The 19,431-nt window shown below is 51.1% G+C and overlaps 6 protein-coding genes across 6 annotated transcripts; 1 reads left to right on the top strand and 5 right to left on the bottom strand.

Annotated features, from left to right (window-relative positions):
- Positions 1 to 6,517: 6,517 nt before the first annotated feature.
- On the bottom strand, positions 6,518 to 9,873 carry PAT1 (deadenylation-dependent mRNA-decapping factor PAT1; the record flags this gene model as incomplete). Its single annotated transcript, XM_076630296.1, has 7 exons — positions 6,518 to 6,580; positions 6,654 to 7,046; positions 7,114 to 7,468; positions 7,545 to 8,073; positions 8,155 to 8,518; positions 8,599 to 9,665; positions 9,729 to 9,873. 7 exons carry the CDS (start codon positions 9,871 to 9,873, stop codon positions 6,518 to 6,520), a joined length of 2,916 nt encoding a protein of 971 aa, XP_076489688.1.
- A 568-nt stretch (positions 9,874 to 10,441) lies between these two features.
- On the bottom strand, positions 10,442 to 11,140 carry JCM6883_005173 (uncharacterized protein; the record flags this gene model as incomplete). The annotated part of the gene is made up of 4 exons (XM_076630295.1): positions 10,442 to 10,694; positions 10,772 to 10,865; positions 10,944 to 11,016; positions 11,105 to 11,140. 4 exons carry the CDS (start codon positions 11,138 to 11,140, stop codon positions 10,442 to 10,444), a joined length of 456 nt encoding a protein of 151 aa, XP_076489687.1.
- A 115-nt stretch (positions 11,141 to 11,255) lies between these two features.
- On the top strand, positions 11,256 to 12,934 carry DST1 (transcription elongation factor DST1; the record flags this gene model as incomplete). The annotated part of the gene is made up of 7 exons (XM_076630294.1): positions 11,256 to 11,327; positions 11,527 to 11,589; positions 11,660 to 11,789; positions 11,869 to 12,219; positions 12,293 to 12,495; positions 12,608 to 12,754; positions 12,830 to 12,934. The coding sequence occupies 7 exons, from the start codon at positions 11,256 to 11,258 to the stop codon at positions 12,932 to 12,934; spliced, it is 1,071 nt and encodes a 356-aa protein (XP_076489686.1).
- A 468-nt stretch (positions 12,935 to 13,402) lies between these two features.
- On the bottom strand, positions 13,403 to 15,880 carry JCM6883_005171 (uncharacterized protein; the record flags this gene model as incomplete). The annotated part of the gene is made up of 2 exons (XM_076630293.1): positions 13,403 to 14,968; positions 15,041 to 15,880. The coding sequence occupies 2 exons, from the start codon at positions 15,878 to 15,880 to the stop codon at positions 13,403 to 13,405; spliced, it is 2,406 nt and encodes an 801-aa protein (XP_076489685.1).
- An 885-nt stretch (positions 15,881 to 16,765) lies between these two features.
- On the bottom strand, positions 16,766 to 17,842 carry WHI5 (transcriptional repressor WHI5; the record flags this gene model as incomplete). The annotated part of the gene is made up of 2 exons (XM_076630292.1): positions 16,766 to 16,845; positions 16,924 to 17,842. 2 exons carry the CDS (start codon positions 17,840 to 17,842, stop codon positions 16,766 to 16,768), a joined length of 999 nt encoding a protein of 332 aa, XP_076489684.1.
- Positions 17,843 to 18,506: 664 nt separating this feature from the next.
- Positions 18,507 to 19,372, bottom strand: JCM6883_005169 (molybdopterin synthase catalytic subunit; the record flags this gene model as incomplete). The annotated part of the gene is made up of 3 exons (XM_076630291.1): positions 18,507 to 19,075; positions 19,136 to 19,163; positions 19,232 to 19,372. 3 exons carry the CDS (start codon positions 19,370 to 19,372, stop codon positions 18,507 to 18,509), a joined length of 738 nt encoding a protein of 245 aa, XP_076489683.1.
- Between the last annotated feature and the right edge of the window lie 59 nt (positions 19,373 to 19,431).

Here is a 19,431-nt window from a genome sequence, read left to right as displayed (position 1 = left end):
CACCGAGCTACATTGTCAGATGTTGTGATCAAGGAATTGATTACTGCAACACAAGTGTCACTGCATTTGGTTTCCTGCTTGCTTGAGCGACATTCCTCTTCCCCCTTCTCCCATCACTCCTTGCTGCTCATTGGCATCTTGCCTCGCAAATACTGTACAGATTGTCAGAGGACATACATTGACATGGTGTGAAATCAGTGAGTGGTCCCATGGAAGGACATGAGATGTTAAGCAAACAGGTTCAAAGGGCCCAGCCAGAGTGAAGCCAAAACGCTTCTAGTCTACAACCAGGTGTGTCTTGAGCCTACTTACCTCAGGGAGCAGCATGCCTCGTCTTGACATTCTCTATGGTCAATCCTCTTCTTCCTCATGACTTGTCTCTGTCCCTCCTTTACAACAAGCAATCACGCAGCTGAGCTGCTCTCTTCTGCTCTTGAGATGCGTGTGGCTCAAGCTCACAGAGCTTCTGTATCTACTGTGTATCGTTAGAGTCCGGCTCGACGGTTTCAGAAGAAGTTGCCTATCATCTTATAAGTTGTTTGTCAGTTCAATTCGAAGTGAGTAGCCAATATCAATCAAATGTATCGGCACGAGCCAGTGGCTCACAAGAGCAAGAAGCACAACAGATGCAGTATGTAGACTGAATGAAGTGAAGCAAATGTGTGGCAATAGCTACGCTGGCATCCCGCGGAAAAGCTCGAAAAAAAGGAGGGGACACAGTTTGGATCCAGTCAGCAAGTACAAAGTTTGAGTGTCTGAGGGAACTTCGTTGCCTCAACATTTCCTTGGTGTGATGGTAGACAAGGAGGAAAGCCCCATGTGTTGCAGCAAGGGATTACTGATCACAGTGTCTGATAATAGCCTGAATGTCAGAGAGTCAGCGCATACACTGAGACCTGCTCTCAGTTCTTGGGTGTGGTGAAATCTCTCTACAAAACTTTTCTGCTCAAAAGTTGCATGCACAACAACATTGCCTTCCCTTGGCAATGCCTCAACATCTGCCTTGATGTCTGTGCCAAGAAGGGAGGTAGCCCTTCTTTCTCCCTTTCTGTCTCCTCGCCAGAGGAGCTAAACGGTCGTATACAACATGCTCTCCTTAGACACTTACATGCAGATGTTGCACCATTGATTGCAGCATCTGACAATGTAGTCTAGTGGTTGGAGCAGGAGAGTGTACACGCCCTTGTATTAAGCCAAGCATGTCATCTGCGATCACATGAACTTGTCAACAGCTCACAATTGCGAAGATACGCACTCCCTGTACTTGGGAAAGGTTTGAGCCAGGAAGCCACTAAATGCTGTCTTGCGAGAGGTTCGCACACAAAACACTCTGATTGCACTTTTGCACTCACAGTAGACAGACAGCACAATGAACAGAGAATGAGCAGGATCTTGGGATCAGGGTATTGATCTGCTGCTTGCTGACAGAAGACCTCAGTCTCAACACTGATAGCAGACCAGAGAGCGATGAGAAGTTGATCAACTTGAGTCACAGGATGGGAGTAGTTCGACACTGGAGAGAGGAGGTTTCAGCATAAAATTCTTTGACCAAACACTCTAGTTTGATCTCTGCTTACTCTTCAGAAGTTGAGATAGACTGTGCCACTCTTGCAAACAAGTCTGACTTGGATATTGACCTTCCACTTATGTTCCCTCCAAAATGAGCTCAGAACCTTCAGTGCTTCCCACTGCAGTATGATCCAGTTAATTTCTGCTCCTGTGAATTAGTGAGTGCTTACTCTGCAGTGTTGCGCAGTCACGATTATGTTGAGTATGTAGACTGACTCTCTTGAGCAGATCCTGTGTTAGGCACATGTTGTAGTGAGCAGATTGTGTAGTACACATCAGCAGCAGGATACTTCCTTATGATTTACACCACTATCAGAGTACTCACACTACACATGGACATGCAACTGGCCGCAGGGTGATGATCCTGAAGCGACTAGTCTGCAAGATTACTCCTGTGATGCAAATAGTAGCCAGCACTGCCTTCCAGAGTGTAAAGTGATGAATACGGAACCAGAAGAGCAAGAGCAATGAGTGCCAGACCTGGACAGAAGCAAGACAACATGGGGAGAAGCAATGTGAAGAGATCCAAGTGTCGCTCAAAATGCAACAACAATGAGGTGCAACAATGCCGATTTGCTTGAAGGCAAGGCAATGCAACAGAGACAATCTGCCTGAAGGCGAGGCAGCAAAAGCTAAGTTGAAGATCAGAACGCTACAATTAGGAAGGGACCATGTGTGCCCCCATCTGCAAATGCTGTGGGAACAGGGAATAGGTATACATAGAAATGTTAACTTGAAGCAGCAGAAAAGAAGGGCAAGATTGCAGTTGTTGAATCGATAGCGCAACTGCCTGCACATGGTCATATTCAATGGAGACTGTAGGGGAGGTAGAAAATATCTCTGAATGGACCTCAAGACTAGCCAAGTGAGTATATAAGTAACAGAGCAGGAACATGTTCAGGTCCTGGGGTACTACTCATGAGAGCTGCAAAGTAGACAGTGACAGAGAAACTGAAGGCTCTGTGCAAGTTCTCCAGCACTTTGCCTCAGAGATTGAAGCTACAACCAAGTAGAGATTGATCTGAGATGGTGGACCAGAGTACCAAGAATCAGCTTGCATCAGAGCCTTTGACTGCTATAGCAGTGCTCATTATAAGCACAGTGTTCTAAGTCAAGAACTGCAATCAAGGCTAACAACAAAATTCAAGTGGCACAAAAGGATGTCGATCCGTGATGAGGTCAAGGGGAGGCAAGTTTTAGGTAGAAACAGAAGCAAATGCTTGTGAGAGAGAAAACACAACCATCTCACAGAGGCACTTTATAGCAAAAGACACTGCTAAGGACCTGACAGGAGTCTCCCATAGCTTTGCTATCCCTCTTGGAGCAGAAGTGCCCACAGATTGTTGTTAGCTTCCTGTCCCTGACACCAGCTCTCTGAAATGAACAAGCTTGGGTCAGGAGAACAGTAATCGGTGCTACTGCCAAAGTTGTGGGGACCACCTCCTACAGAGAAGAGTAATCACCTCTGCTTGAACGAGCGGGTCACAGGGTACACACCCTCAGATGCTCCAGCTAGGTTCAAATTGATCTTGTGAGTCTGAGCTGAGTTCTGACAGGCCCTTCTGCACCCTGCACCAGCCTTGAAATACAACTTCCCATGAGGAAGAAGCAAGCACATCAACTGAAGCAGAGAATAGGCCAAGAGATTGAATGTCCAACTGTTTCAAATCCATCCAAAGCTCTAGGGAAACAGACAGAGTTGATACCGCATTAGCCGCATTGGGATAGCAGTAATCGCGGATTTGAATTGTTATCGACAGACAACACCAACCTGAGGAGGGGGTGTCTGATATGACACCTTCCATGGTAAGTTACAGGTGCTGTTGCATTGAACAAACCAAGAATCGACAGGGTAGCACTGTGATGGGAGCAGTGATCCAAGGGTCGAGACTTCGCCCCCAATGTCAGTGTGTCAGCTTGACTGTCTGATTGAGGGGGCGACATGGCACTGCGCAAGAGATGCAATGGAAGGCAAGCAGAGAAATCAACAAGTTCTGACAGCATTTTCCCAATCAAAACACAAGGCTTGTCCGTTTGGGAGGACTGATTGCAACTGATTGCACGTGTCAGGAGTGCAAGTGGTAGAGCGTAAACTGCTGTCCTTGTCTGGTTTGTTATCAAGCTTTCACACCCCAGTCTCAAGTGTTGTGTTCTGCTCAGACTTTTGCTTGCAGCTGCTTTCTTCCTGAGCTTCCATTATCAACCAAGGACTTTGACCAAAGATTTTGACCTTGTGAGACATCTCCCATCATCACGCTTCCTTGTCCGGTCTGTCTTTCAGGTTCAGTCCAACTCAGTGACAGTTTTGCACAGGAGTGAAGGAGAATAATTAAATGGAGAGCAAAGAGCACTTGATATTTTTCTGAGGTGGGCAAATTGGCACCCCACACTGCTGCAATGGATGTTGCTTTCAGCGCTCGCTTTCTCAGGGTAGGTTTCTACGCAATGAATCAGGGCTCAAGTTTCGCCAGTCAAATGGCCCCAACTGTTTGCTGTCTTTGATCTTCCACTGCGTCCTGTACAAAGCGCTGATGGTCAAGGGGCATACTCAAAATCTCTCTCCAGCTCTCGCCAGCTTTATTGGCATCCCTTTTTCCTTGAGATCTTTCCAGTTTACAGCTCCATTTCAAACTAGATCTCTTCTGGCCTGTTGTATACACCTTCAATTGATTATGTTCTGCATGCCTCAAATTGTTCCAACCAGCTCGCACAGTCTTCGGTCTTCCGTGTCCTTTTATCCAGGAGTGGCAAAGAGCAAACTTGGCAGTGGTGGGTAGTTCATATATTCACTTTGCTTCCTGCCCAATCAGTTCCCACCCGTTCCAGCTGCATTGTTTGTTTCCCTCTTCCCTCCTGCTTGCTACTCAGCTACTTGCAGTGATCACTCTGTCAAACTTGATGCATGCGAACAAGGAAGGGAAGGTGCTAGGACTCGCAAAGAGGCAACCGTCGATGGGGGAAGTTGCAACGGTTTGCGGTGTCTTGGGACTGGCAGTCATGTTGGCCGTGACAATCTTGCTCCAAAGTCAGCTGTCAAAGGTAGTCGCTGAGGTTGAGAAAGCGAATGTAGGTACAACGAAACTTGGGTCCGGATTCACTCGTGAGTTTCTCCTTCGTCGTTTGTTCCGCTAACTTGGTCTGATATTCCTTTCTCTGCAACAGAACTCTTTGCTGGAGCAGTTATTGAGGTCGTCGTTGTAATCTTGCTCATCGCAGAAGCCTTTACAAGTCGCTGAGCGGTAGGTTTGAGTCCTCTCGATTCCCGTCCGTTCCTTTTCTCCTCCGTTGACTCACCCCTTGCGCCATTCCACAGACTCCAACCTCTCATAGACAGTTCTTCATAGTGCCCTCTCCCTTATACCATGCAAGTTAGATCAAACCCATCCTTCTCCTCATTTGTCGCGCTCGAGCCCTCGAGATTCCCGGGCTCCTTCCGCTCAATCCTTTCCTGTGGAGCGGAGTTCCTGCGGGACCGTTGATTCAAAGCTGAGTGACCGCGATTCCAGTCAGCTGACAAGAGACGTGCAAGCAAGGGCAAAGGACATGTTGGAGACTCAGTAATGGAGAGCAAAGAGTGCTAAATGTTTTCTTTTTTCAGTGATCAATCTCTTCCAGCCTTCAAGTTGAATGCACCTCCAGTCAATCGCGCTCTCCCTCTGTCAATTGTCCCACAACCAGCTCCAACAATCTTCAGTCTTCCTCATCCTTTAGTGCAGGAGTCGCCAGGAGCAAAGTTGGAAGTTCTTGGAGACTCATTCTGTTCTGTATTCACTTTGCTAGGGGAGGATCACGTCAAGGTGCACAAGCTCAAAGGTGCTTCGGCTCGAGTGAGTGTCCTGTCAGATCCGCTTTTCATGCTCAAAGCAGAAGCTGACGCTTTCTCCTTTGCAAAATCTTCGAAACAGGGTGTCAACAACCCAAACTCGACGCTACAAGCTGGACCCGAGATCATTTGACGTGTCGCGACGACTCGTCCTCGGTACATTGTCCTGCAATTTGGTCCTCTCGATCTGCATATCAGTTATCTCTGGCAAACTCCTTTCCTCTTCAATCCTTCGATTTCATCATTCACTAACACCCCCTCGTGTTGTCTGCTCGCTAACAGGCAACTCAAGGCTAGAGGAGCTCAAGCTACTGGCCCTACCGAGTTTGTACACTCGATCGTGAACAAGTTCTGCTCGTTTCTTCGAGACGAAATCATTCCGTTGGTGAACGCAACGGGAATGAAAGTTTATATCGCCGGGGTACTACCTCCTGTCGTTGAGGATCATTGTGAGTCCTGGAAGTTTCAACAGCAAAAGCAGAAGAGACTCACCGTTTTCTCGTTTGAAGACCTTGAGCTTTCTTTCCATCTCGAAATACCTTCAAGTACCGTCTTTCTCTCTCCTTTCCCTTGCATCCGTTCACAGCGTCCAACTGACCCAGATCTCAATGAGCAGAAGAATTCCTCCACCTAACCTCCTGGACTTCTCCCCCTCTCCTCTCCTCCTCCACAAGATCTTGCCACCCGGCATTCCCTCGTCGAGCTCTACAATCACCTCGTCTCCAGTTTCTGCGCTTGTAATCCATCTGCCTCCCTTTTGCCAGTATCAACAGATACCTCTACTCTCACGTGGCACTCACGAAGAAAGTCAGCAGGAACTCCGTCGATATTGAGGGTCTGTCAAATATCCAGTTTAGTTTCCCTCCTTGCCTTTGTCTTGTTTGTAGCGGATGCGGCGGAGGAGGGAGACGATAAGAGATAAAAGAGAAACAGCGTGCTGTGGTCAGAAGGAGGAATAATCCTGGGTGAATAGGATGAAGTAGAAAAGTTGCAAACGGGCTTCATCAATGTCTCCCGCAAAACAGCAAAAATCAGGATCGCTTGCAAGACGAATAGAGTGCCAAAGACAAAAGGTGCACGTGCAATTCAAGCAGTTATTACGGGGATTACTCAATATAAAGTTCTTCAATCGATTTCGATCATCGATGCATCGAGAGACAAAGCGTGCAAAAGCAAGTTGACATTTCGCTGTTTGATAAAGACACGATAAGCGAGTCAGCTCAGACATTCTTTGCAGGAAAAAGCAGAAGCCGCAACTCACGATCTTGATAGCGGACAGTTCCGGTCCCCCGCGTCCCATCTTTGCACCTTTCACTCCTTCGATAACCTTGTCCCGGACGCTCGTGACCAAGACTTGCTGCTGATCCGGATCCGCGCAAACAGCGACGGCGGCCAAGAACCTCCAAACCGGTTCGTCGTCAAAGTCGGCTTCAGGTCGCAAGGCATCTACGGACTGGTACTGTGCGACTCCGAAAGGCACCGAAGCTGCCATACGAGTCGAAGGGAAGAGAGTGAGGAGAGAAGAAGATAGAATTGAGAAGAGGTAGGTAAAAGTGCGTTCCCATTGAGCGAGATCGGCGGGTTCGGGAGGAGGCGTAGATTGGTTGAGAGACTCGGCGCGCGAGAGGAGGATCGTGAGGAAAGCAAGTCCAGGCTGAAGGAGGCAAGATTCTCTTAGTACGGCCTTCCGAGAGCTCGACAGACAATGTATCTTGACATACCTTTGAGCGAACCACGCTCGCCAAGTCGTTACGATCGAGGAGTAGACCCAACATGCCCGTCACCATTCGCAGCTGACTAGTACCAACGACTTGCATGATCGGTGCAACCACCGCGTTGAGGAGAGCCTCGGTCTTGGTTTCGACAGCGAGACGTCGTTGTTTCGCCTCGAGGGAACCAGTCGTATCGAGTTGATCGAGAAGGGAAGCATCGACGACAACATCGAGGGTATCGAAAGTGGCGACGAGGAGAGTGAGGAGAGTAAGGGTTTGCTCAGCGGACAAGTGTCGAATCGCGCGTGGGAGAAGTCGCTTTCCTTTCAAAACCGAGAGGATCGAGATGAACGGATGGGGAACGCTAGTAAGGGCAATTGTTCAGTCGAAATTAGCCTGGGACGGTTCAAGCACATGGGCGAGCCAGAGGGAGGACGTACCAAGCGTCGAGAGGATCCATCACTCGTAAACCTTGCCACAACACTTCCCTCAACTCCTCGTACTTCGCATCTCCGGCTTGAACCTTGGACCTCGCCTCCTCATATCTCTCTTTCATCTGCTCTTTAATCTCGCCTTCAACAGTCATCTGCTCGAGCTGTTCTTTCAAACCGGCTTCGGTTGCATGGAGAGCGGGCTGAATACGCCGAAGCTGCTCGAGATCGAGAACGGTGTCGTAGAGTTTTTCGATGATGGCGAGAGCGTCCCTATGCGAGAGAGGGCCATCCGACGCCGGTCGTTCCGAGGTTGCAGATTTGGCGATGAGCCCGGCTCCGGTCAGTAGAGATTCGCCAGTGCTGTGCGAGGGAGTCGAACCGGGCGGAGGAGTGCTCGATAACTTGTCGGAGTCGAGACCTAAGTTTGCGGCGGTAGGAACGGCAGCCGACGACGTGGAGGGCGCGACTTGAAGGAGCGGACGAGGAGCAGATCGAGTTCGAGTCGCGATCTTGCCGAGCGCTCCATCGAGCGAGACTACGGAAGAACGAAAGGATGAGCATACAGGAGGCAAAAGGTCCTTGACAAAAGGAGAGTCCACAGGGCGAACAGACTTACGAGTGTTTGGAGTATTCGCATTCCGCTTCTTCGCACTATCCACCAATCTTTGAACGTTTTGCGCCATTCGGTTCATCGCATTCTCCCTTCTGGTAGGCCTTCGATTGCCGCTTTGAGTTCCCGCTCCTCCCACGAGACCGCCTTGGTTGCCGGAGGTGGGTCCTTGAACGGAACCGGGAAGAGGAGTTTGACCTTGACTTTCGTTGATAGCAGCGAGGATAGCGTTCTGTCGAGCGTTCCTGATCGCAGCCATGATGTGGAAGTAAAAGTCATCGGCGTAAGGATCGTCGGTAATGAGCTGAGAAACTTGAATTCGCGTGATGAAATCCTTGTCGGAATTCGACATGAGATTGTTATGTTTCGCCTACAGTCGAAGCTTGACCGTGAGTACGCGGCTTCAACCGATACACGGTCACAGAGCAGAGCGGAAGAGAAGAGACCTACCATCGAAGCGATCTTCATCGCTTTCTTCTTCCTCATCATTTCCATTCTCTCATGCTCCATGATTCTCATCTCGACTCGTTTGATAATCTCTTCCCCAGCAGCCCGTTTGCGTTCCGCCTCTTCATTCTCGTCACTGTTTTCGAGATCCGTTCCATCCGACGTGCCTTGAGCAGCGGCGTGTTTCTGAGCTTGTTGCAAGAGCGAATGAAGATGTGCCGAAGTAAGAGAAGGATGTTGAGCGTGTTGGTTAAGCGTCAACAAGTGCAACTGTTGTTCGACTTGGTCGAGATTCGCGGTCGGAACGGGTTGTTGTGGTAACGGTTGTTGACCTTGAGATGGGAGAGGAGGGAACAGAGTCGCCATGAGGTTCGGACCTTGGTTTCCGGCAAGGTGCTGAGAAGGAGGAGGAGGGGAAGAACCGAGAGGGGGAAAGGCGGCAGTCGACAAGGCAGCATTTTGAGGGGGAAGGTGAGAAACTGGAGCTCGTTGACCTTGAACGAGTCGTTGTTGTTCCAATTGCTGCTGCTGATGTTGAGCGTGCAGCATAGCAACCATTGCGGGAGGCATTCCAGGTGGAAACATTCCGGGAATCGGAGGGGGAAAGGGAGCGGTCCCGAGAGCGGGTAGAGGAACTTGGTTGCCGCTCGCGGGAGGTCCGGGGAAGGTAGGAGGTGCGACTTGGGGTGAGGCGACTTGATTCTGCGAAGCGACTTGACGAGAGTTTCGCAACATTTCGGCTTCGACTTCTTCTACCGTGAGAGGACGAGGACCTTGAGGAGCTGTGGGAACGGGAGGTCGAGCGGTTGCCCTCAACTCGGCTTCGACTTCCTCTAGCGTCTTCATCGGAGGCCTCGCCGGCGTGGTCATCGTGCGAGAATCTCCTCCTCCTCCTCCTGATACGATGTTCGGGGCTGAGTAAGTGCTCGTCGGGGCTCTCGAGAGCAAAGGATCATCGTTGAGTGTTCCCCATGGAGAGTCGTTCGCTTTCGAGGGTTGAAGGCCAGCGGTGGATGCCGCATCGGAACCGAGGAATCGATTCGTCGATCCAGCGAAATCGAAGTCGCGGCCTGAAGGTACGGTCAGCTCTCCGTGTCCTTATCGAATGATCTGGAGGGAAGGGGAAAGCGTACCTAACGGGGCAGCATCCCCCAAATCATCGAGTGATCCGAAAGTTTCTGAGTTGAACTCGTTCAAGTCTTCATCCAGCAGGCCAGCGAGATCGTTCTCGCCGCCTAGAGAGTCGAAGTGATATACCTCGAGGTCTACGGCTTCCATCTGAGAGAGCGATCGGTTAATGAATGAATGAGAATGGGGAGGAGATGAGAGAGGAAGACGAACCTGGTTAGCAGCGGTAGGGCGGTGTAGCAGCGATACTGACTGTCGGACCTGTCGCTGATTTGAAGACTGATCGAGTTGCAAGTGATAGAACAGCTCGAGTGCAGCTCTCTCTTCGGTAGGATTTGTGTCCTCCAAATTTCCCTTAGCTAAGCAAGACTGCGAAGTAACGATAGTCCAATGCAGGTAAATAGCGTTATAACATGGTATAAATTACAGGCGAAACAAATCGATTTCGTTACTTCGCTGCGTTTTGAGCTTTCGTCCATGCCCGCTGAGCTGCCGCTCTTGTCCCCTACATACGTGGTCTCCCAAACAACATCGGCAAACGAGGTCGAAACGGGCGTCGCTTGACCGGGTTCCTGCGAAACGCAAGCTTCGTTCGGACATCGTCAGATTCTTCTGTCAAATCCGGACTCTCCTTGAAGTTTTCGACTTGGTGAGATATTCTGAGGTCAACTGATCGAATTCGTACAACAAGGGTGAAACATAGACTCTTTCCCAGACTTCACTCTGCCTCGTAATCCTCGTCTTCACCGGGAGCGATTTTCTGTTGCTTCTTCGGTCGTGACTCTGGCTCCACCTCTTCTCCGTCGTCGATAAAGTCGTCCTCCTCATCTTCGTCTTTCGCCTTCTTCTTCCTCGATTGTCGTTTCTTCTTTGTTCCTTCTTCCTGTTCCTCGTCGCCTTGTGGGTCCGGGATTCCCTCGACGATGTCGGCACAGAAGTCGAGGGTGGAGGTCGCGTTGATCGCTCGTTTCCTGCACACACGGCAGCGTTCCTCGTCAGATGGGAGACCGTACCAAAGGAGGAGTTTCCGTTGAAGGAGAACGCTTACAATCCGTAAGCAGTCAATTTCTGGCTTCCTCGACTCTCGGCATCTTTGACAGAGGCTTCAACGAGGCTCGCCAAGAACAATTCGAGCGCTTTTGCTGCAGATCGAGTGGATGACAGTCAGCGAAAACAATTCGCCGAATGCGGTGGGGGAAACTCAGGAGAAATAGACTCACAGACAACGATTGGAGTAGCCTGAGCGACTTTACCGACATCTTCGTCAGTCTGGATCATCTTCTTGATGCGGGCCTGGTAAGAGAGGAGATGGGAGAAAGGATGATCAACATCGAGGAACAGAGAGAAAGGACGACAGACTTAGGTCTCGAGGGGCACTCACGAGAGGGAAACGAGCTGCATTGGACTTCTTTCCCATCGTTCGGGCAAAAAGAGAGAGAGAGGAAGGAGGCAGAGAAGCGAATTCTGTTGGAGCGGGTCTTCCCTCAACTGTTCGCCTGCCGATCTCTTCGTTTCAAGTTTGAGCCGCTCGAATGGCGTCCGTTCAAGCAGTGATCACCCTCAGGAAGCAGCTCATGTCTGCTACTTCCGATAAGAAGACAGAGGTTCGTTCCCGATCTCTCATCTCTTCTGGCCTCTCGCACGTCCTCGCTCGCATGTGAGCTACTCGGAGTCTACGTACAGACTCGAGAATCCCCTTGGAGTATTCACAGCTGTCAACATTGGCTTCCGAGAGCCGGTATTGAAAGACTCAGCACCGTTCAAGTTGGTGACTGACTTTCATCTTCTTCGATCATGACGCAGAACGTTGTCGACATTCTGAGACGGCTCAAGACTGAAGTAGTAGCGACGGACGAGCTTCTACGAGTGAGTAGCGATTTGACTTTGCTGCTGAAGATGATGTCCCCTCGATTGACCTTTTCTCCCTTATCCCCAGGAAACAAAGATCGGAATCACCGTCAACAAACTCCGTTCGAACGAGTCGAAGGACGTTAGCGACTTGGCGAAAGAATTGGTGAAGAAATGGAAAGGCGATGTCGGACAAACCGGACCTTCGAAAAAAGCTTGTTCGTTCCCTCTGATCCACTCTCCTATCCGATTTGCTCGACGATCGAGTCTGATGTTTGTCATGTGGCTCGACGAAAGCTGCCACAAATGCCGCTTCCCCATCTCCAGCGCCTCCTGCACAATCTGATTCAAAATCTCCAATCCCAGCTCCTCCGAAACCCTCTGTCGCCGTGCGCACCAACGCCGTCCCAGCTCCCCCTTCTCCTGCTCTTTCGAAATCCACCACGTCCTCCTCGTCTGCTCAAGCCAAGTCTGAATCTTCGTCAGCCCCTCCACCTCCTTCCGCTAAACGCCGTCCCTCTGGCGGTCCCCCTCGAAGCTACAGATCGGATAACGTTGACGCAGTCAACAGAGACTCGACTGGAGACAAGACTAGGGAGAAATGTGTCGAGTTGATCTATGATGCGCTGGCCAGTGATTCCGATGCTCGCAAGTTGACCTCTCGTTTCGTTCCCACGGGACAACCTCGCTGACAAACTTGAGTCTCTTTCGTCGCAATTAGCTGTCGACTTGATTCTATCTCGATCCCGTGCATTGGAGAACCATGTCTACGATCAGAACCCTCCGCCGGAAGGTACTGCAAACTACCGCAACAAAATGAGGTCTTTCTACCTCAACTTAAAAGCTGCAGGTAACCCTGCACTCAGGGAAGGTGTCGTGAGTGGCGAGATTAGCGTGAAAGAACTGTACGAAATGGATCCTAAGGTAAAAAGAGAACCTCGCTGTCTCCCGCTTCCCTGCTCTTCCCCCTCCTCTGCGTCGTCAATGCTAGAAGTTCCTTGAACTGATCGTATCTCTGGTGATCTGGACACTATAGGATATGGCTTCGGAAGAACAGAAAGCTGTTAATCGCAAATTGGTTGCCGAGAATCTCTTCAAGGCTCAAGGAGCTGCACCACAACAGGCAGAGACGGATGCGTTCCAGTGTGGAAAATGTAAAGAGAGGAGGTGCATGTACTACCAAGTATGTCCCTCGGGCTTTCGGGAAAGGAATCATCTCAAGACCGCTGACACCTGTTTCTTTGTTCCGACTTTTCAGATGCAAACTCGTTCTGCTGATGAGCCCATGACGACTTTCGTCACTTGTTTGAACTGTAACAATAGGCGAGTTGGTCCAGATTCTATTCCTTCGGTCTTGAACTAACTTTGTTCTCGCGCTCTTTCACAGGTGGAAATTCTCGTAGTCCTTTCTCACTCTCGGCCTCTGTGCTTTCTTTCGATCGACAGTGCCCTCGAAAGCGAATCGTTGTATACATAACAATGTTCGGAACTCGTTTCTTGTAGATTGCACTTTGCGAAGAATCGTTTCGACCTCTGCGAACAAGACTGGGCTCTACCTACTCTCGACCGGTATGCAAACTGCCAGGTGATCATGAGAATGAGAGCGAGAATGACATGGCAACGTTCCAGGTTTGCGAGTGAAGCGATGGAGAGAGCTGGACAGAAAAACAGAGAACAAGACGAGGCAAACTGGGTATCGGGAACGGCGAGAGAGGGGAAAAACAAAAACGATGCGATACTGTGTATGGGAAAGAGGAGGTGTGCAAAAGAAAGAATCCAAGAGAGGTAAACAAACTGCAAAACTAGCGAGAGACTCAACCATCTAAATTCCCTACGAATACTCCTTTTTGACTACGCTTTGCCCTTGATCTTGACCTTGTCCGTGAGCTTGCCCTTGCCAGAATGACTCTGAGCAATTTGGATCACCTGGCGACCACCATCCCGAGTTCGGTTGAACACCGAGAGATCCGTTAACGGGAGCGAATTTTGGAGCCGAATGCCAGTCGTTGTTTTGGTAAGTATGATGGATTTGTTCGGGAGGGACAGGAGTAGTAGTCGAAGATGATGTCGAGTCGGTAGGATACGAGAGGTGAAGCCCGAGGGAAGGGTGCGGAGGAAACTGTGATTGACTCGTTTGGCGATGATCGAGCGGGCGAGCCTCAACCGGAGGCAATTGGTGATTGTAGACGTCTTCGTTCTGATAGAGACCAACCGTAGCAGCTCCCTCCGATGACGGCACTCCCTGCAGAGCATTTCTTTCGTGGAATCCAACGACCAATCCGTTCGGCTGATTCAGCGTCGAATAGACGTACGTCGAGTTTGAAGATGGACCGATCGAAGAGTTGGCGTAGACACCTCGTGGCTCGATCGGAGACTGAAGTGAACGAGGATTGGATGCTTGGGCGAGATGACCGTTGTCGTCCTGTAGGGGTGGACCCGAAGTTGAAGGAACGTCGAGCGAATGCCAAGCTGTTGTTGACGAAGGAGGGATAGGAGAATTGCGAGCGGAAGAAGCAGAGGGGAGATGCGAGAGTTGTTGGGAAGATTCGCGGGTCGAACACGGGTGATAGGAAGAAGGATCGTGTTGTTGTTGTTGAGCCGTGGTCACGACGAAGCTGTTCGAGTGTTCGTAGTGGTCGTAAGAGGCCGCGGAAGAATTTGGCGAGGTCGGATCGAGCGCGGGAGAAGGTTGATACTGTTGGGAAACGGGTCGATGCTGATAGCTCTGCTGATGAGAGTAGCCGTTTGAGGGCATTCCTTCCGATGCTCGTCGTAAGAGAGGGCCAGGAGGCAGAGTAGAAGGGGGATTGTAGGCGAAGACGCCGGGTCCTGATGAAATCGCTTCATTCGGAGTCGGAGTTCCGTAAGGAATCGCTTGTCGAGGTCGATAATAGTTCGGCGAAATCTCCCCTTGGAAGCTGGCTCGCCCCCTACCCCCGTTCGGTAAATCCTGATAGCTCCCCGGTCCTGGCCCTTGTCCATGCCCTTGACTTTGACCATACCATCCTCCTGGTTGAGCCGTCGAACCAGTATTTTCCATCATCATTTGCGCTGTTGACCTTCCATCGCTACCAGACGATTCTCGTCGGTGATTCTCTGCCACGGTTTCCCCAATCGGAGAAAAAGTTGCTCGGTTCGGCGAAGGTTGACTCGGCGGTACTTGGTGGTTGAAGGGATAAGACGACGTCGAAGAGTACGCGGTAGCGTTCGGAGAGTAACGTCCGGCGCCGTAAGGGTCGAAACGATTCGCCGATCGCACGGTCGCTGTCGCACCTCGACGCGGAGATCCGGGAGCGGCCGAGAAGTCGCGGGAAGGAGGACGAGGACCGAGGGATTGGGTCAAATGAGGAGGAGGAGGAGCGCTCGTCGAGTAAGGGTCGGAAGTAGCAGGTCGAGACTGTACGCAATATAGAGAGGATCTCATCGTCAACGTTAAGCGCGAGTCAAGGAAGAGTAATTCGCTACGCACCTGGTTCAGATTGGGAGTTGGGAAGCCTTGAGACGATCCCGAACGAGTGAGAGGTGAGATCGGTGTGTCGGATTCACCTTTGTAGCGAATTTGTCCGTCGAGTCCAACTTCGACGACAGGCGGCATACGGAAGAGAGACGGTGTGAGGAACCCGGGTGAGACTTCAAGCGACATGAGCTCGGCGTGAGAAGATGGAGTTCGGAGGCGCCCGGAAGTCACGTCGTCGAGTCGATAGTAGGCAACGAGGTGGAGTCCCGAGAGCGAAATCGTCTTCTTGACGAGACCATCGGAACGAAATCGATAACTCGAAGTCAGACTTCCGACAAGCGCACGTTCGCGAGCGCGATCGATTTGAAGGAGCCCAGCGACTTCGCTCAAAGATCTTTGTCGTGGTGCGACGTTTGGCGGACGACTCGTCGAAGTCGAAGGCACTGGCGCGAGGTCGTTGGCGTCGTCGAGCGGATCCGATTTACTCGTCAAACCTCCCATCAAACGGTTCGGAGCATTTGTCGAGGTTGTCGAGTTCTTCTCTATCGGCGGTTCCTCCTCCTCCTCCTTGTTCGCGTGCGCGTTCGACGGGGTCTTTTTGTCCAACTCGCGATAAACCAAGAAATTCCCCAGCGTGCGAGAGGGCGACCACGACAACCCGTCTGTCCACCGTTTAATCCCAGTTTCCTCCTCATCAAAGACAAAGATCGCTCCAGACACTACGAGCGCTTTCTTCTCGTAATCTTGTAACCTCCGACTGATCTTTGGTAGGTAACCTCGTTTACACCCTTCGAAGACCAACAAGGCGTCGAGGGTCGACTCGACGAATCCTCGAAAGGCTGGATCTGCCATGAACGAGTACGAGCTAATGCGACGGCGGATTTAAGTATTCGGTGTTCCGGAGAGCGAAGACTTTTCGGGAGAAACGAGATGGGGAAAGCGGAAGGGAGATCGGCCGAGGTTCTGAGGACAGCAGTGAGGGTTACGAGAGAGGTTGAGGGAAGATAACGAGGGATGTAGGATGGTCGAAACCCAGCTTGCTACCTTGCGCGAGGATTCTCCCAACGAGTCAGCGCGCGAGTGGGGATGAGATGAAAACAAGAACTCACCTCGCGCGTTTCCCTGGCTCGGGAAGCCTTGACAGGTACAGGTAGAAGACGAAAGTCGAGCTAGTGAATGTATGGTAGCGTAGGCGAGTCGGCGGAGGGACGTCCGAACGGAACCGCTTCGAGAGGTGATGAAGCTGCAGGAGAGAGAGAGAGCTGGATCTAAACGATGAGAAGGGCCGAGTACGGAGGAAGGGAGAGATGGAGAGGATACTGATAGGTGAGCGTTGAGAGCTCTCTCCCCAGGTGCTTTGCGCGGCACTGCTTTCGGAAGCGATTGAGCGATTTGTCGATCTGTTCGTCTCGAAATCTGGTGTGAGAAGATGTGGTTTTTGAACAAGCGGAAAAACTTTCGACTAAGGTTTCGCACTACGTTCCGTAAGGGGTTAAGCGTGTTCTTCTCCGTCGTTCTGCGTGCAAACCTTGACAACTGTCCCCTTCCTTGAGGAGGACATTTCTCACGAAGGGACTCTAGGTCTCGAAAGATAGGGGGCAAGCATGTCTCGAGAAGAAGAAGACAAGCAACTACAGTACAGCACAGGAAGTAAAGCAAGGAAAAGAACCGAGATACAGATATTGGAGAAAACGTAAAAAATCGTGAAAATGTGTTTCAACTCGAATCAAAGCTGACTCATGCTCGACCTTTGCCCTTGGTGACGTTCGAGCTTGAAGCGACGGGAACTGGGACAGGTGATCGTTCAAATTCGGATTCTGTCGTACAGTACATATCACGAGCGAGATCAGTGACGGATCAGGTTTCGCAGAATTCGACTTTGACGGATCACTCACCCGGATCAACCGTGCTTCTAAACTCGAGACCTCCGACTCTTCCGCAGAGACTCGCCAAATCGTCGACTTCTTCATTCTTGACGTGTGGTTCGGTGTCGTCGGAAGCCGAAGGCCTTGCTTGAGGAGTCCCATTCCTTCCAGCGCATCTTCGATGTCCTCTTCCCAACTGAACCGATTCCGTTCCTCCACCTCCTCCTGCCCCTTCTTCTTCCCCAATCGAGGTAAGTAAACCAGTCCTACGAGATCCTCGAGTGCGTGTGAGGTGAGAATGTTCAGTTTCGGTCGAAGCTCCGTCGTCGAAATCTTCGTCTTCTTCCGCCTCTCGGTCGGTTTCGTGGCGGTTCCCGTGTCTCTTCTTCTTTTGAGGAGCGGCAGGACTTCGACGACGACGAGAGGATGAAGAAGAGGAAGAGGAGGATGTCGGATTGGGAGGAGTTTCGTTCGGACGAGAGTGACTTTTTCTTGATTTCTTCCTTCGAACTGTGACCCCGTCCGTTCCATCCTCCTCGACGCGTTCCCGCGTCTGTTCTACCCCGCCTCGTTCCTCCTCCTCCACATCCTCGTCGTTCCCTCGCAATCGTTTCTGAACCCTGCCCGCTCGCGGAAAATATTGCCTCGCTCCTTCCGTCCTCGTGACCCAAGTTTCGTCCCCGGCTTGACACAGTTGAACGCTCTGTTGAATCCCTGACAACGAGAGGCGTTCGACGCAAGCTACGACTTCGACGGGAGTATTTGCGGGGATGTGGGAAGGAAGGGCCGGAGGAGTCGAAAGGAGTGACTGAACCTCGCGTCGAAAGAGCAGAGTGATGGCATCGGGTTTCGAGGTCGACGATGAGTTGGATTTCGATGTCGGAGCGATGGCCTGTTTCGAAGACGGGAAGCGGATCGCTGAGGTCGAAGATCGAGTAGTCGAAGGCATCCTTGCCCGCTTAGCGACTGACGGAAGAGTAAGGCGAAGTGAGATGAAGAGAGAGGGAGGGAGAGAAAAGGAGAGAAATGTGACAGCATTTCCGTGTAGAGGTGGCTGGTCGTTTCGTTTTTTCGTGATAAACGACTGTATCTCTGTAGGACGCGATATCCGGACGTTCTGTACTCACGTAGATCAAGTGGAGCGCGGCAGGAAAGTCAGGGGGAGAAAACAGCCGAGACCAAGAGTTTGAGCTCAGACCAAACTCCGACTCCAACCGCGCGCACATCCGTCTTTCGTTGCTCTACTCTCTCTCGCGCGTGACGTTAGCTCTCACAGCTCATGAACACTCGTTGTCGAGGAGATAGCACGAGCTCAAACGTTGAAGGCAATTAATCGAGACGTCGCTCAAATTTGATGCGCATCTGCTCGAACCGGACGACTCTGTTGCCAGCAACTCGCAGAGTAGACAGCCGTCAAGCATCGTAAGCAGCGTTCAATGATCGAATGATATCGTTGCGAGCAAGTACAAAGAACCGCCCGTGCATTCGTACTCTTTGCGAAGAGCTGTTCTCATCCGACCACATCATTGAGGACGAGATAGCCGACTATTACTGCCTGACTCCTTCTCGTATTATCAGCCTGGAAACTGTCCGGTACTTGAGTCAGAGCAAACTTAGATTCCCACTGTTCGTACGGGTTTGAAGTTTTCTTTCCATCTGCTTCCCCCTTCTCCATCCCGTCCCGAGTCTCTCGTCGCGGACTGATTTTGTACGGCGATCCCTCTTCCGCCTCGCCCGTCGGGACCATCTCCATCTCTTCCCACGAAGAGCGTCGTCGTTGTCGACGATTCCGGAGCGTAATATTCTCTTTTCCAGACTTGCACTCTTTCTTTCACTCTTTCCAACAGCCACTCCGTCAACCAGAAAGCCTCCCGACGATGAGGCGATGCGACAGTGATAACGATCGAAGGCGTGAGGGGAGGCGAAGGACCGAGCAAGTGAGCGACGTGAATCCGATTCACTTCGATCCTGGGTGTTTCGACGGCCTGCGATGAAGTCGATGTCGGAATTCCAGTCGAGTCGTCAGATGGAGTCGCGAGAGCAGGTGGTGGGCAGCAGTGGTGAGCAGAGCCTTCGAGAGGTGGAGGAGGAGGAAGATTTCGAGCTTCTTCGAGAATCTGTCCCATCGTCTTGAGGGCTAGAGATACGTATGACTCGTAGACTAGGTGTGTTACTTGTCGACCTGTAACAAGAGTGTTGAATGAGATATTGTCGCTGGTAAATCGACAACTGATCGTCGTACCTTGAAAGTTGTCCCTGGTGTAGCCTACCTATACATCAAGCGAGTACTCTATCAGCGAACAGTCGAATAGAATGAGCGAGCGAAGAAGAGACGGACAAATGAAACAACCGCTCCACTCTGAGAACTTCTCACGCTCGCTTCGATGGCAGCAGGATCGAGTCGATCGTAGGTGAGGCATGCCGTATCTCCTAATGCAGTCGTGAGCGTCGCAGGCGTTTCGAGGTCTGTCCGTGACATTGTCGGCGAATAAAGAGAAAGATAAGCCTCAGCGCCTTGGGCGATCATCTATCACCTCG

Source organism: Sporobolomyces salmoneus (assembly GCF_050403485.1).
Source record: "Sporobolomyces salmoneus JCM6883 DNA, S_salmoneus_JCM6883_v1_ctg9, whole genome shotgun sequence".
Lineage (NCBI taxonomy): Eukaryota > Fungi > Basidiomycota > Microbotryomycetes > Sporidiobolales > Sporidiobolaceae > Sporobolomyces > Sporobolomyces salmoneus.
The sequence above is the reverse complement of the archived record's forward strand: the minus strand, read 5'-3'. Positions and strand labels throughout refer to the sequence as shown.